At 35.4% G+C, this 16114-nt stretch overlaps 1 protein-coding gene across 3 annotated transcripts in view; it reads left to right on the top strand.

The window, feature by feature from the left end:
- The window catches only part of PIGK (phosphatidylinositol glycan anchor biosynthesis class K), a 111368-nt gene that overhangs the window by 15300 nt on the left and 79954 nt on the right, over positions 1-16114 (top strand). For all 3 annotated transcript variants that reach the window (XR_014026165.1, XM_081325758.1, XM_081325759.1), the window contains exons 6-9: positions 2228-2324; positions 3583-3700; positions 4366-4476; positions 7741-7913. Coding sequence is in view for 2 of the 3 variants with exons in the window: in XM_081325758.1 (XP_081181884.1) it covers positions 2228-2324; positions 3583-3700; positions 4366-4476; positions 7741-7913 (499 nt within the window). In the remaining variant the exon portion in view is untranslated. The remainder of the gene's footprint in view (positions 1-2227; positions 2325-3582; positions 3701-4365; positions 4477-7740; positions 7914-16114) is intronic.

Below are 16114 nucleotides of genomic sequence, written 5' to 3'. Positions count from 1 at the left end.
CAAACAAGTTCCAAAGGAATGCAAGCTGTCCTGCAGGCTCAGGGAGCATCAATGTCAGCGCAAACTATCCGTTGACATTTAAATGAAATGAAACACTATGGTAGGAGACCCAGGAGGACCCCACTGCTGACACAGAGACATAAAAAAGCAAGATTACAGTTTGCCAAAATGTACTTGAGTAAGCCAAAATCCTTCTGGGAAAACGTCTTGTGGACAGATGAGACCAAGATAGAGCTTTTTGGTAAAGCACATCATTCTACTGTTTACCGAAAACAAAATGAGGCCTACAAAGAAAAGAACACAGTACCTACAGTGAAATGTGGTGGAGGTTCAATGATGTTTTGGGGTTGTTTTGCTGCCTCTGGCACTGGGTGCCTTGAATGTGTGCAAGGCATCATGAAATCTGAGGATTACCAAAGGATTTTGGGTCGCACTGTAGAGCCCAGTGTCATAAAGCTGGGTTTGCGTCCGAGATCTTGGGTCTTCCAGCAGGACAATGACCCCAAACATATGTCAAAAAGCACCCAGAAATGGATGGCAAGAAAGCGCTGGAGAGTTCTGAAGTGGCCAGCAATGAGTCCAGATCTGAATCCCATTGAACACCTGTGGAGAGATCTTAAAATTGCTGTTGGGAAAAGGTGCCCTTCCAATAAGAGAGACCTGGAGCAGTTTGCAAAGGAAGAGTGGTCCAAAATTCCTGGTGAGAGGTGTAAGAAGCTTATTGATGGTTATAGGAAGCGACTGATTTCAGTTATTTTTTCCAAAGGGTGTGCAACCAAATATTAAGTTAAGGGTGCCAATAATTTTGTCCAGCCCATTTTTAGAGTTTTGTTTGACATTATGTCCAATTTGCTTTTTTTCCTCCCTTTTTTGTTGTGTTCCAATACACACAAAGGGAATAAACCTGTGTATAGCAAAACGTGTTCCTGCAATACTTTCCTGTGAGAAATACTTGATTTTCTGGAAAAATTTCTGGGGTGCCAACAATTTCGGCCATGACTGTAAGTGTAGTATGTCCACAGTATTTCGCTGGTCTACTTATTTAGTCACTTTGTCAAACAATTAAATAAGATTGGTTTGACATAATCTGTTTTTAACAAACCCATGCTGGCTACCAGTTATAACTTTATTTGTTTCTAGATCTGATTATTTTTTTCCATTATCTTCCCAGGTATTGATGTCAGGCTGATTGGTCTGTAGTTTCCTGAGTCTGTTTCCCCCCCTCACACACACACACACACACACACACTTTTTTTTAAATAGGGGCTGGTGAGAACTGTAGAAATCTCAGAGAGACTTGTGTTTATCTCACACTTGTCTTCTATAGAAAAGCCTAATACATGCCCTGTCCTTTACATTAGTAATCATTATAGGCCAAGATTAATGAATAATCAGAAGCATAGCCTTCGTAACTGTTTCCATGATTCTTTGTTCCTACATTAAAATACTTATATTGCAATCTGTCATCGATCTGTATATAGGTAAAACTAGGATTTTAAAATACAGTCAGTGCAAGAATTGGTCTTCAATGGCATACTACATAGCTACACAGGCAAAAAAATAAGGCTGATTCATTACAGTTGCTGTCTTGAAATTTCCACATCAGTTCCCCCCCCCCCTGCCTTCCTTGTTTAAAAACTTATTCCTATTCAGTCCTGGGATCTGCACTGTGAGATGGGCCAAAGAAACACAGATCCTTGGATTTTGTACACTTTGCAAGTCAGTGGTTTATTCAGTAAATCATAATTTTTAAAAAATGTAGCCCAGCACATGTTTGAATACGGTTCATGTTTAAACACTCTGTTCAAGTGGTATAGGAATTGTTCTAACTTAGCTTGGAAGTATATATTATTATTATTATTATTGCTCTGGAAATCGAGATCTAAAAGAGAATCCAAGATGTGTGGCTGCATATATATTAGTAGTTGCAGTTACTCAGGGGAGGCTTGGAGGGATGTGGGTAATACAGACTTCTTAAATGTTAAAGCTGAATTGATTGGGCTGCTCAGCTTGCTAAGGCTGAGTTCTAATAGACAAAGCAATTGCTTACCTTTTGCTCGCCTTGCTTCTTTCATCTGCCTTTTAATATAAACTCCCTTGGTGTGTGAGAGCATATTTATACATTGTAATAGTTTGATGCCAACTGTTTTGTTTGAAGATGTTCAGAAAATATTTTTGAAAAGATCCTGACTTTACATTTTTTAAAATATTTTTTTTTCTTGCCCAGGTCATGGTGGGAATGGTTTCTTGAAATTTCAAGATTCTGAAGAAATTACAAATGTGGAACTTGCTGATGCCTTTGAACAAATGTGGCAGAAAAGGAGGTAATTTCTAACCCTTCCTTTCTAGTCTGCCTGCCTTTTTCTGCCTCTTCTGATTTACCTAGAACGTGTTTAAAATTTTCATTTCATTTAGTACATTTATTTGCAACCATACGTTTTAGCAAAATTTCATATACTGTTTCAGTAAGACTTAACTAGTCAGTTATTCCCCCCCTTACAATTAACAGCACTTCCAACATCTGCACTAACATTGTTCACATTTTTACCTTTTATAATATTATGGACTATGTACCTCTAGCAGATTGTACAACTAAGTATTAAGGCCTTCTGTACAAAGGAAGTCATGAAGCCACTGGGCCTTTGCAATGTCCTCTGTCAAAAAATGTCTGTCAAAGCTGATGCTTCTTTTGATTGGTTGGTTTGAAAATACAAGCTGATCTATTGGGTCATTTGCATCACCAATCTTTAAAATACCACCTGGCATTCAGGGTATAAGGGTTAGCTCATAGACATTAAGGTTATCCAAATATATTGAAAGAGGTACTTTGCTATGCAACTCAACTTACAAGTATGAGAAACTTTTACAAACCTGTCCAGTGGAGGAAGAATATGTTCATATTGGGGTTACATGAACCCAGCTCTAGCAAGATAAAAACGGAGTGTTTTTCTTTTCAAATTGTCCCAGATTCCCCCATCAGGAAAAACTGTTGACTGGAAGTGGACAGTCCTAAATGTTGACATAGATCTGGACTTGAAGATCTAGCAAAATATGTATACAGATCTGTATAAATCAAAAAGTATATGTAATATTGCATAACAGTTAATCAAAGGAAGTAGTAATCAAAAACCTTTGTTCTGAATGAGCAGATAGATCCATTGCAAAAGGAAGACTACACAAGACTTCAGGAAGTTTATATTGACATGGAGCTGCCTTAGTGAAAGATTTCAGGATTTTACTTTTGAATAAACACACATTGGATTGTGCATTTAATCACCAATACTTTTTTTCTATGCAATGGTGATAAAACTGGATAGTTTATAAAGGTATGTTATTGTCTGTTAATGGCAAAAACCCTGGAGGCAAAGTCTCCCAGAAGACTTTATTTTAAAGTAGCATTTTGTTTATGGGGCTGGTTGAAGTCACCACAGCTGATGGGCAATATGGAAGATATGGCTTATCTCCTATATTCTAGAAAGGGCTTTACTTTGTATCTGGACATTTTGTTATGCTTGATTATTGTAGAAGGCTTAGGGCCAGCTGGTATAAACAGACATAAAGGATGCTTTTTCCCCCTTCCAGGTACAATGAATTGCTGTTTATCATTGATACATGCCAAGGGGCATCCATGTACGAACGGTTTTATTCTCCCAATATAATGGCTTTGGCTAGCAGCCAAGTTGGAGAAGATTCACTTTCTGTAAGTGTATCATTCCATATGTTAATATAGATACGGTTACCAAATGAAAATCTCTTCCTAGTTTGGTGGGTCTCTATAAGATTTAATAGGAATATTGCTTCTGCTGGAAAGTATTGCATTTATAATGGAATGAGAATTTGTTTTAAATAAGTAGCAATACAAATTAATAATAGTGCTATAAAGAAAAGCTAGGTTTTTTTTAAAAAAATAAAAATGAAATTATGATCCCCACATTAGGTTGCTCATGATCTTCCAGGAGGTCATAACCTTCACAGTACTATTTTGAAAACCTTGGTATATTTTATTGCATATTTTGGAGGGTTAAAAACAGTTCTATAGAACTGTGACCCTTTCAAAGAAGGGTGAATTTTGAAAAGTAAGAGAAGCAGGTAACGAATTGCTGTTTCCTTTGGTCAGGATAGGTTTGGCAGATTGAAATATAGAGCTAGTGCTACAGAACCAAATTTTTTTCCAGCAATTTTATGTATTTTGCTTGGCCTTATTTATTTGCTCCTATCTCTGCCACATAAGTAGCTATTCATAGTTTGGGAGGTTAATCAGCTGTTGATAGAACATGTAGATGTTAGGTTGTGTTGTTCAGGTTTTATTGCTAAACATTTATATATGATAAATGCGGTATTTATAACAATATTCTCTTTTTGAAGCATCAACCAGATCTTGGCATCGGTGTCCATTTGATGGATAGATACACATTTTACGTCTTGGAATTTTTAGAAGAAATTAATCCAGCTAGCCAGACCAATATGAATGACTTGGTAAATACTTATTTAACTTGCTATTCATGAAACCACTACTGGAAAGCTGTGTGATTTGCATAATTTTACACAACCCTTTTCACATCCTTTCCTATTTTTCCCATTGTCATTGTATTGCCTCTAGTTGGGAAGAAACCTTTTTTTTATGTTTTAAACACCAAAAATGAGATTTAATTAAATCTAGGGCTTAAATCTACCTTACCTTATTAAAAAGAATCGCCTTATAGCATGGGATCTTATTAGCAAAGCTGTGTTTTTCATTATAACCATTCAGCGTTGATGTTTGAATTGTTTCTAGACCGTTGCATACAATGCTGTCTTTCAGCTCAATTATATTTAAAAAGTTATATTATGCAAGATTCAGAACATTGCTTGCTTCCCGACTCGAGCTGAATAACGTATTAGCCATAACTGAAGTTAAACGTAAGACTTAATCACAGAGTGTTAAAAGAAGCATAAGCGATTGGTGGAGCATAAATCTCAGTGAGCAAACGATGCGACTGCCATCTCTAATTAAAGAATCAAGGTTGTAATTGCTAGGAGGATTTTTGGTTGTGGCACTGGTAAGGTCCTGTGTAATAGAGCAAATAATCAGATGGTATGAGATAGCTCCATGGATTTGACTAGTAAAAGGGAGCCAATAGATCTGCCAGTAGAAGGGATCTGGGCATTTCATGGCCTCTGGGCAGTTCCAATCTGGCTTGCAGCAGTGGGGATGGTAGTGTTTGGGATGGGGCTTGGGTGTGTGACATAAGCAGGGTGTCAACAGCAGAGAGCAGGGCGGGGCATCTGTGGCAAGGGGCGTCAGCGGCCTTCTACAGCAATCCCAGTATCTCATTTCCTTTTTATAGAAATAAAGATGTGAATGGGCCATACGATCAAACAATAAATCTATCTCATGGGTCCTCTTGGGAAAATTAATTGCCCATCCCAGCAGTAGAAGCAAATCTCCTGATTGTGTGTGGTAAATAACTAGCAACATTCAGTATCCAATCCTAAGTATGTTTCCCCCCCCCTCAGAAGTAAGTCTCTTTGAACTGAGAAGGATTCCTTCTCTGCTAGGCATGCTTAGGATGTTTTTTTCATTTATTCAGAATGTTAACAGGGTCCTACAATTTAGGACCATACCTCTTCTGGAAGCCTTCTTGAAATTGGAATTGTGCAGGGGAGTGGTGTGGTTTGAATATGTTCAGAAGATGCTATATGGCAAATCAGTCTGCATATGTTGAAAATTTTCCACTGAATGCCTAAGGAGAAGACAGACTCCTGGCCATTCTTCCATAAATGATCTTTTATAACAGTTTTTCTAATGAAATTCTGCACAGATGTATAGCCAGGTGATATGAAGCAGCAATATTGAATATATCTATATATCTATATATTAATAGATAAGGATTAGCTTGTCTCTCAAAATCTTTCATATTATGTTAAGTAAAAGGTAGTGGTGCACATGCTGTCCACTCATATCCCGTTTTGCAGATTTAAACGATATCCTGTTTAAATTCAATGTTGCTTAACATGCTGTGCCAAAAGACATGAGTTGTGAATCTAAATCTCAGAAGTCTTTTTTCACATGAGAGAGCAGCTGTGTAAAATCATTTACAAGTATTTAGGTTTACGGACACAGCTGTACGTTACCTTATCACTAGAAAAGATGTCATCAGTTTTGTAGTAAGCAGCTCACATTGCCAAGCTGGATAGTGACAAAGAACTGAATAAGCAACCAGTGTTCAGTTGAGAAAGAAGTTTCATTATTAAATCTGACAAAATTTATTTTTAAAAGATACATAGGGTATAATTTTGAGAATGAGGGATATATAGGTAATCATTGATTTACAAGCATAATGGAGTTATCTTCGTAAGTCATGGTGGTTAAGTGTAACCATGCCTGATTTTATGACTCTTTTTGTGGCAGTCATTAGGGAATCTGGCAATCATTAAGCGAATCCATTTTCCCCAAAGCACATTTTTTTGCCAGAAACTGGGACACTGGTTTCTGGCAAAAAACGCCAAAAATCATGGTTATGTGACAGTAGGATGCTGCAAACAGCTATAAATATGGGCCTGTTGCCAAGCGCCCAAATGACTATGGGGGGGGGCAGCCATTAGAACCTCAAAATGGGTCATACGTAACTCTGAGGAGGTTCGTTGCAACTTTGAATGGTCACTAAGTGACCAGTCATATATCTAGGACTACCTGTATTATAATGATAAACTGTCATACCATTTTGAACAGGTTTGTCTGGTACACTTTGTGTTTTCTGGAATCCATTAACTTACTAGAAACTACGTACTTAACAGATAAATAAAATGCCATCTTGAATATTGTGAAAAATGGGCCAGTGAGTTAGAAATTGCATTGCAGAAATTGCTGATCTTATACCGTAGCAGATTTACATGATCTTCAGTATTAACATTTTTAAATTTTACTTTATTTTTGATATCTAGGAAAATGTAGAATTATAACCCTGTCCACATTTCCAGATATGTGGCCTCATTAAATATTGTTGGATTCACTTCTGAATAGCACATGTAGGAGAAATAAATGGTTTTAGGATGATCTATAGAGTTTGGCTATTGGGATTTCGAGTAAGGTGGGTGGTTTCTAAATTAGATAGTGTGTGTGTGTGTGTATACACACACATACATATATCTATGTATATCTGTATATGTATATATGTGTGTGTATGTGTATATATGTGTGTGTACGGGTATGTGTGTGTATATATATATATATATATATATATATATATATATAGATAGAGAGAGAGAGAGAGAGAGAGAGAGAGAGAGAGAGAGAGGCAGACAGACAGATAGATAGATAGATAGATGATAGATAATAAAATTATGTCCTGTCCTTGAACATTCCATTCTGTGCTTGATTGGGGGCAAACAGTCATTTTTAGAAATATCTGTGTTAATTTCCAACTAGGATTTGATTGGTTTAGAGGTAAATTGATTTTAATATGACACCAAATTATGGATTTCTAGAAAATTATTCAAGTAACTGAGTAGTTTGAAGATGAAATATTATGTAACCCTGTAGCAAGGTACCAGTGATAGAAATATGGTTTGTCAGTTCTGTTGCATTAAACCTTTCACTCTAAAAATGAATAAAACTATTTAAATTCCAATATTATTCCTATTGGGGAATTGAAAAACCATGTCACAAGGTGTATATTGGTATTGGATGATCACACTTAGTTGGGAAAGAATGCAGCAAAGGTTTTTATGAAGATTTGAAACAAAATATCTTCTTTATAGTTTCAGGTATGCCCTAAAAGTTTATGTGTGTCAACACCGGGACACCGAACAGATCTGTTTCAGAGAAATCCTGACAATGTCTTGATAACTGATTTTTTTGGGAGTGTACGAAAAGTGGAAATTACAACTGAAACAGTTTCTCTTGATCCTAATTGGACACCTGCAGAGACAAGGTATTTTGGTTTATTTTTTTGAAGCTCAGATATTTATAAACGAATAAATAATTACAAATATACATCAAGATACAAATAGGATTGATCCATACAGATAAATGCCAGAATGTGTGTACAAACTGGAATGACCTTACTGCAAAAAGATTCTAGGTGATGTTCAGGATGACACTGTGTGAGGGTTTCTTTTTGTGTGTATACTTTGAGCTTTGTACTTTGTTTCTTGGGAACTACAGGAATAGAGGAAGCAATGGAAGCATGCATGATTTGATAGTATATTGATTTAAAAATCCCCAAGAAAGTAAGATCAAGTATTTGAGAAGCCTCAGGACTCATGTTTGATAATAATTTACTCATGAATATTGGAAATCTAAAATTTATCTCCTCCATCTCTAAAGATAAAGAAGAGGATGCTAGATGCTTATCTATCTGGAATAAGGCATTCATAAAAAAATAGTATTTGAAACACTAATACTCAGAAAGCTACATTACAATCAGAATATATGAAGAGAGAATATAAAATACAGAATACAGGTAGTCCTTGACTTGCAAGCATAATTGGGGCCAAAATTTCCATTGCTATGCAATGCAATTGTTAAATGAGTCGCAACTGATTTTACAAGTTTTTTTTGCCACGGTTGTGAAATGAATCTGGTTTCTCCCATTGACTTTGGCAGAAACTAGCTGGGAAGGTCACATGACTTTGGGATGTTGCAACTGTCATAAATACATCCCAAATACCAAGTTTCTCACATGATTGTGAAGATGCTATGACAGTTGTATCTTTGAGGATCAGTTGTAAGTCACTTTTTTCAGTGCTGTGGTAACTTTGAACAGCCATTAAATGAATGGTTGTAAATCAAGGATTACCTGTATGCAGGTAATGCCTTTTTTGTGTGTGCTTCGCTTTATTGTGCTTTGTGGATTTGTGTTTTTTTTAACAAATTGAAGATTTGTGGCAATCCTGTGTCAAACACACCTGTTTTGGTGCCAATTTTCCAACACCATTTGCTCACTTTCTGTTTGTGTCGCATTTTGATAATTCTTGCAATTTTTCAGCCTTTTTCATTATTAATCAGATGATGATTTAACATTTTTATCAATTATTTTTTTAATTAAGGTACGTACATTTTTTAGAGATAAAGCTATTGCAACATAACTTTTATATGCATAGGGAAACCAAAAAATTTGTGTGACTTGCTTAATTGCAATATTCATTTATTGTGATAGACTGGAATCAACCTCACAATATGTCTGAGGTATGACTGTATCTGGACGCCAGAGTATCCAATACCTACTGAGTGTAGGTATGGAGAACTGGAAAAGTCATTGTGGCAATCCTATATAATATGTGTATTTTTTTTTACAGTTAGAAACAGTAAATAATTTGAGTTCCAGTTCATAAGCAGAGTTTGTGAATTCAGAATCAGAACCAGTACCTTTAGTGGAATACAATGAACAGATGCAAAGAGTGATGATGACAATATGCTTTTATATATAACCAGTTTCAATTCTTGGAGACTTGGATTCATCTTATATAAATTGGGAAAACCTGCAAGTTCACAGCAGAATTTGTAAGCAGAGCAATCTAGCACAATTGAAATATTCCTTCCGTATCTTTGATTGGTGGGATTGGGAGAGAAATAAAAGGTAGAGAAAGGATTTGTCTGAAGTATGTAACGTTTATGGAATGTGCATTTTCAGGCAACAAGCTGAATTTATATGCGGTCTTATGTTGCCATCTGTTGGGAGCTCTTGGGATAAAAAAACACTTTTGTCTCATTTTATCTATGAGTTGCCATAGACTTCCAAAAAATGTGTTGCACATATGTTGGATCAATAAGGTTTCATACTTCATTTCTGAAGTAATTTATCTTTTTCAAAGTAATAATTGCATCTTTTTCTAGATCAGGCCTTTAATATTTACGGTATAATGTATTACGTTAATCTTGTTTATAGAACAAAGATATTTATTCTATTTAATTCCATCATGCTTTCAAGCTTTTTTGTTTTCCTGAAGTGACTCTGTATTAGGAGAATAATCAGTGTAAGCATGTATTTGAATGGGAATTTCCATCCAGATCTCCTTGGTTTGAGTGTGACTCAAGGTAATGGCCACTATAACGTTGCCTCTCCTTATTTTATATGTGTGTGAGAGAGATAAAGGAGGAGAAAAGAACACGTTTACCCAGAGAAGTATAAATAAAAAGACAGCACAATGAGACAGAAATAAAATATGAAACATGTGATGTGATGTTTGCTTGCAAAGCCCTATTTTGCATAAATTGTATGAATATGCTTAGGGTAAAACTAGGCTGTGTCTATGCTTTGGGGTCATAATTGACTGAGATTGTTTTTATTGTTACTGGACAATGTGGCATGTGTATGACTAAGGCTCATAACCTAGTCTACCATCTTCTCTGTCTTACTAAGAAGTCCAATATGAAAAACCCATTTGACCAAAGCTATGATGGGCAGCAGAGATCAATATCCATGTGCCCATCAGGTAAAGAACCTGGCTTATTGAAAATTGAGAATGTAAGAGGAGAATTTGGTAAATGACATACATGAAATGAAAGAACAAAAAATGGACATGTTGTGTACCTTGAAAGCCAAGAGAAAGGATATAATAGTTCTAATCTTGATCATGAATATATATAAACTAGTTGTAGATTTAATTATGGATGAAAAGGCTAAAATGAACATTAGAACATATCAAAAGATATTTTGCATGATTTTAAGAATATAATTTTATTAATCATTAATGCTTTGGATTGCCTTATTATAAAATAATTTACATATCTCACTGGTGTATGTAGTCATTTATTTAAATAGCCCAAGAACTTCTTCTTTTTTATAGATATTTTATTGGTTTTTAACTATAACAATCTCCAACGCCTGGTGTACAGCATGTTGTCTTGGTTTATATTTTAACAAGAAAAAAGGACAGTAATAATTAACAGTCAATGATGATTAAATTTGATAATTCCATAATCAATATATTAATTAATAATACATTTATTTGTTCTTCCCTTCTCCCATTTGTATTTTCCTTCTTCAACCTTAGCCAAAATATAATTCTTAATATTTTCAATATATAAATGATTAGGTATAGGCAATTTTTATTTTTATACAAATAATAATAACCTCTAACATTTTTTTCAGCTTATATTATTCTCATAACCATCATCTCATTAGTTCAGCATACATCCTATTTTTATAATTTTTGTTCGCTTAGATTCTCTTATATTCAATCCAATTCTTATCAATCATAATTTCTTCATATTAGTCATCTCACTGTCTAAATTTTCCCATTTAGGTACATCATTCCAAAATTTTATGTCATGCATTATAAAAATACTATATTTTTATCTGTCTTATAGTATCTAGATATAACATCCTTTTTAATCAGTTTATATTTTACTTATATATTAATAAAAGTTACATCAACCTACTATTTTAACATTTAATATATTATAAAACATACTATATTACTTAAATCTCATTATCCTTCTTGTTATAAGGCCCCTTTATGTTCGAACGTCTCAGTTCTTTTAGCTATGTTTATTCACGTAATAGTCCATCTGGTGGGGCGAGTCAAATCTCTTGTATCTGTCTCTGATCTTCTTTTGCCAAGTAATTTTCCAAGTTGATGTAATCCGCTTACCCAACAGTTCCTGTATTTTTACAAATAATGTTGGGAATACAAAAGATGAAGTAAGTAAGATAATTTTTTCTGTTCCTCAAACTTTAATAGTTCTCCTAATAATTCCATTTTTCTTGTTGTATCAGAACCCTGTAGATTTTTTCCTGTTTGTGTCAAATTGTAATTCTTTTCCTTTGTTATTTCATCAATTTGATCATACTCTTCTAGTTTGTAATCTGCTGTCTGATTTGTTTGTTCCTTTGTTGTTATTTCCTGGGTATTTTTTAATTGTAGATTAAAATATTGAATGTAGCATCCTGTCATTTTTTGATACGTATGTGATATCCATGTTGTCTCCCCCTTCAGATACAGTAATCTTTCATCAGTGTTTTAATTCAAAAGTCAATTTATCAGTCAGTCAAAATAAATCCTGCAAATTCTCCTCTAAAAGATTAGCCAAAAAGCCAAAACTTTTTCCCCATAAATAGTTCTTAGGTTTAAGCAACAGTCCAGGTGTTGGTGTTTTTTTCCCCTTTCAAACACTTTTTAATCTTATAGCTGGTTCTTCCTTTGTTCCTAGCTGTCTTCAAAGTTATTTACAATTCAAAGGAACAATTTTTTTCTTTGTTTCTGGGTATTCTGCCAATTTCTGAGTCCTTATTGCTAGTGTTCTATTCTTTGATTCTCCACTAGGTGTCAGCAGTTATTTCTTTTTTCAGTTTTTCTTTCCATGAAAAAGTTATTTTTGTTATATATTTTTATAATTCCATCAGAAATTTTTTTAGGGTATAATCTTGACAGTTTTTTAGTTCCTAGATTTGTCCAGACTGAAATATTTTAAATCAAATTTTAGTATATATCTTTCAACCTTTTCTGTTAATTCGCCGCTTCCATCTGTAAGGGAATGGGGATATAATCCCCTCCCTTCAATTCTGGAGGTTTTCTTGCTTTGGGGATCTTTTCAAAGACTTAAATAGTTGATAGAAGAAAGAAGATCAGTACTCTCACCAATTCCAAGCACGCTGTTCACCGATGTTTAAGTTCATGCTCTGGGACTTCGTCTGCAAGCAGCTTGGGCTAGACCCTGATCTCACACTAGCCTTTCTCCTGTCGGGTTCGGAGAGCTTTCCCCCGGATTAAACAAAGCGATTGCTGTCGCTTCGTGATCTATGGGGTGCCCTTCCTTCACAGTCACCTCTCCAGGGAAACTTCGGACCCATCTAGGGTTCCCCAAGCAGGAAGAAACTAGCCCTGGGGAGCGGAGGTCCGCTCTCGTGCAGCCATGCGCTGCAGATGCAAAAACCGGAAGCCCCCAAGAACTTCTTTATAATCATTCAGATAATCCTAGAAGATGTTTAAATTCAAACTCTCAGAATAGAAAGCCTTCTGCTCGTTTCAATATAACTACTGCATACAGTTTTCAGGAGTTTGCTTCTTTTCAGACATGATTTATTGTGAAGTTTATTGAAAATGAATGCTATTACTTTTGTGAAATCCGATACAAGCAGTATGTTCGAATTTGTTCCCAATTCACAACTGATTATTTTTTCCACTTCCAATCTGAAGGTATACTTTCTTTGTTCAGAAGCTCTTGAGAGATTGTCACAGTGAAGGACTCCAATTTCTAATACTAAAATAGAGAAAAAAGATTGCATTTTTATATTCTAATTAGTTCTTGCAAAGTTTAGAATGAATCAAATTGCATACTTAGTATATTTTTATACAAATATACACCAGATTGGACTGTCATTAAGCATTGTGTATTGATTTTGATCAATGATAGACAGAAATCCTGTGTAAAATACAAACACGCAAACTGAATATTCTTGCGATTGCCACATTTTAAAGTTTAGAATTAATTTTTGCCACATTTCATTTCATATCCAAAATTAATTCTTTTCTCTGAATCTGTTGAAAAATATATATGGGTTTGTGTGGTTCTGTATATAACCACACTTCATTTAGCAACTAATTTATTTAGCAAACACAGTGCTAATAAAATAATCTTTTGACCAATGCACGCAGTTACAATCAAATTTCATCACCTCTGTCAACAATGCACATTGGGTTGTTAATAATGCAGGCAATGCTGCACAAGAGAAATTTATCCGAAAGAGATGACAGCAACTAATGATCTTTTCAGTGACTCTTTCTCTCCCTTTCTCTGTCATGTGTTCATTTAGCAACCATTTTGCTTAATGACCTAGTTCTTTGAAATGTGAACGAAATCATTAAATGAGTAGGTATACATAGATGTACTGTATGTGTGTATTTTTCCTCCTATTTGGTGGAGTGACTAGTAGTACCTAGTATTTTCACCAATATTTTGCGTTGGAAAGCTTGTCAATATCACTAAACAGAGAGAGACTTCATAGTTTTTCCTGATTTTTCAGAATAGTTTTCTCTTGAAAATCAAACCTCATCAAAATATTATTTAAATAAACTTCAACGGACAAAGCAATTGGGAGTGTATTTTTTAAAATGTATGTTTTTCTCACGTTGCATTTTGCTGTGGAGATTGAATCACATATGAGATGTTTGAGGGTATATTAGTGTAATTCTAGTGATGTGTTTTTTCCCCAGTTTCATTGAGTTTAATAGGGCTTCATGTGGGGTGCTGTTGGGGGAGTCCAGGAAATCTGTCTTAGGCACAATTCGGGGATTGTTTACAACAAACATAAACAACTCACGAAGATGCCACAATTCTATCTTGGGACTTTAGCAGCCTTTTAATTTTACCTTTTTTACTTTTGATGCTTATCCATAAGTTGCCTAATCTCCGGAGAAGCATTACATTACTTGCATCATGCCACACAATATTATATTGGAGGAAAGGAGGTATTCTTCATTAACATGGACTGTTTGGTATCAATATTTTATCATCTGAGTGTATTCATGTGGAAGAATCACTTGCGGATGTGTGCATGTCCTTGGTGGCGTGCAGTATATTAAACAGATTTAGAAGGATGATGAATGGGATAATAAGCTAACAAAATTCTCATGAGGGAATGTTAGCATAATATTCTGGGTGAGTATTTGTAAATATATACAGGTAGTCCTCGACTTACAACAGCTCATTTAGTGATCATTCGAGGCTACAAAATGTGACTTATGACCATTTTTCACATGACCATTGCAGCATCCCCATGGTCAAAATTCAGACACACATTTATGACGGTTGTAGTGTTCCAGGATCTTTTGCAACCTTCTGACCAGCAAAATCAATGAAGCCAGATTCACTTAAGAACTATGTTACTAACTTAATAACTACAATGATTCACGTAACAACTGTGGCAAGAAAGGTTATAAAATGGGGCAAAACTCACTTAACAATGTCTCGCTTAGTAACAGAAATTTCAGGGTCAATTCTAGTTGTAAGTCAAAGACAACCTGTAATTTGCTCACTTTGAGCATTGTGGAAATCAAATTCTTATTGTGATGTCTCTGTTTGTGCAGTCCTTAGTGCTCTCTGAGCTTGATTGGTTTTTTTTGGTTGTTTTTTTTTTGCAGATGTTTCATTATCCAACTAGGTAACATCATCAGTGCTAGTAAGGAATGCAGTTGGCTGTCAGTTTATATGTCAGTGTTCTTGGTGGTTCCTTGATTAGGTTGTTTATTTACTGTTAGCTTGGGTGTCTAGTATTAATCTTGGTGTTAATCTCTTCTTATCTGGGTATTGATTGCTGGTCGGAGGTATTTTAGTTTTTTTATTGTCTCTATTGAATGTCTGTGTTCTGAGATCTTGTTATCTTACTTGGTTTTTACTGTGATCTGACCAAATGTTTCCAAATTACGGTAATCAGGAGTTATGTGCTCCTTTAACATTCATAATATATATTGTGACTCAGAGTTAGTGTTAAGTCCGGCAACAGCAAAGAGCCTTGGTGGAGCAGTGGGCTAATGCCTCCTTAAGTAACACCAGCTGCCTGCAATTAGTGCAGGTTCGCATCCCACCAGGCTCAAGGTTGACTCAGCCTTCCATCCTTCCAAGGTAGGTAAAATGAGGACCCAGATTGTTGGGGGCAATAAGCTGACTTTGTAATAATGCCGCTTGGGGTGTGTGTGAAAGCCCTAATAAGCAGGCATATACATAGAATGAAGGCTACTGCTAAGCTTGTAAGCCGCCCTGAGTCTTCGGAGAAGGGCGGGATATAAATGGAATTAAAATAAATAAAAATAAAAAAACCAGCGTGGGTAGGTCCCTGTAGGCTTTCAGAAGTACGTAGTTTGCCATTACTCCTTCCTAGAGCGGAGAGAAAGTGACTGGCCCAAGGTCACCCATCTGATTTTATACCTAAGGTGGGACTAGAAATCACCGTCTCCCAGTTTCTAACATGATTTTTTTTTTACTAAACTAAAACCAAAAGGGAAAAAAACCCAGAGATCAGACTAAATATACCATAAAAATTGGAACAGCAGCATAAAACGTTTTTTAGCTACATCCTGGAAATGTTTCAGAAGTAATTGCAAAACTAATGTCTTACTGGCCAAGGCAAATGAGATACACTCTGAATAGTTTCTCTGCTTGCTTCACTGTACAAAGGTAGGTCAAATTCTT

This window comes from Vipera berus (genome assembly GCF_964194415.1).
Source record: "Vipera berus genome assembly, chromosome: 3".
In the NCBI taxonomy this organism is placed as follows: domain Eukaryota; kingdom Metazoa; phylum Chordata; class Lepidosauria; order Squamata; family Viperidae; genus Vipera; species Vipera berus.
This window is presented reverse-complemented; position numbering and strand designations above follow the sequence as displayed.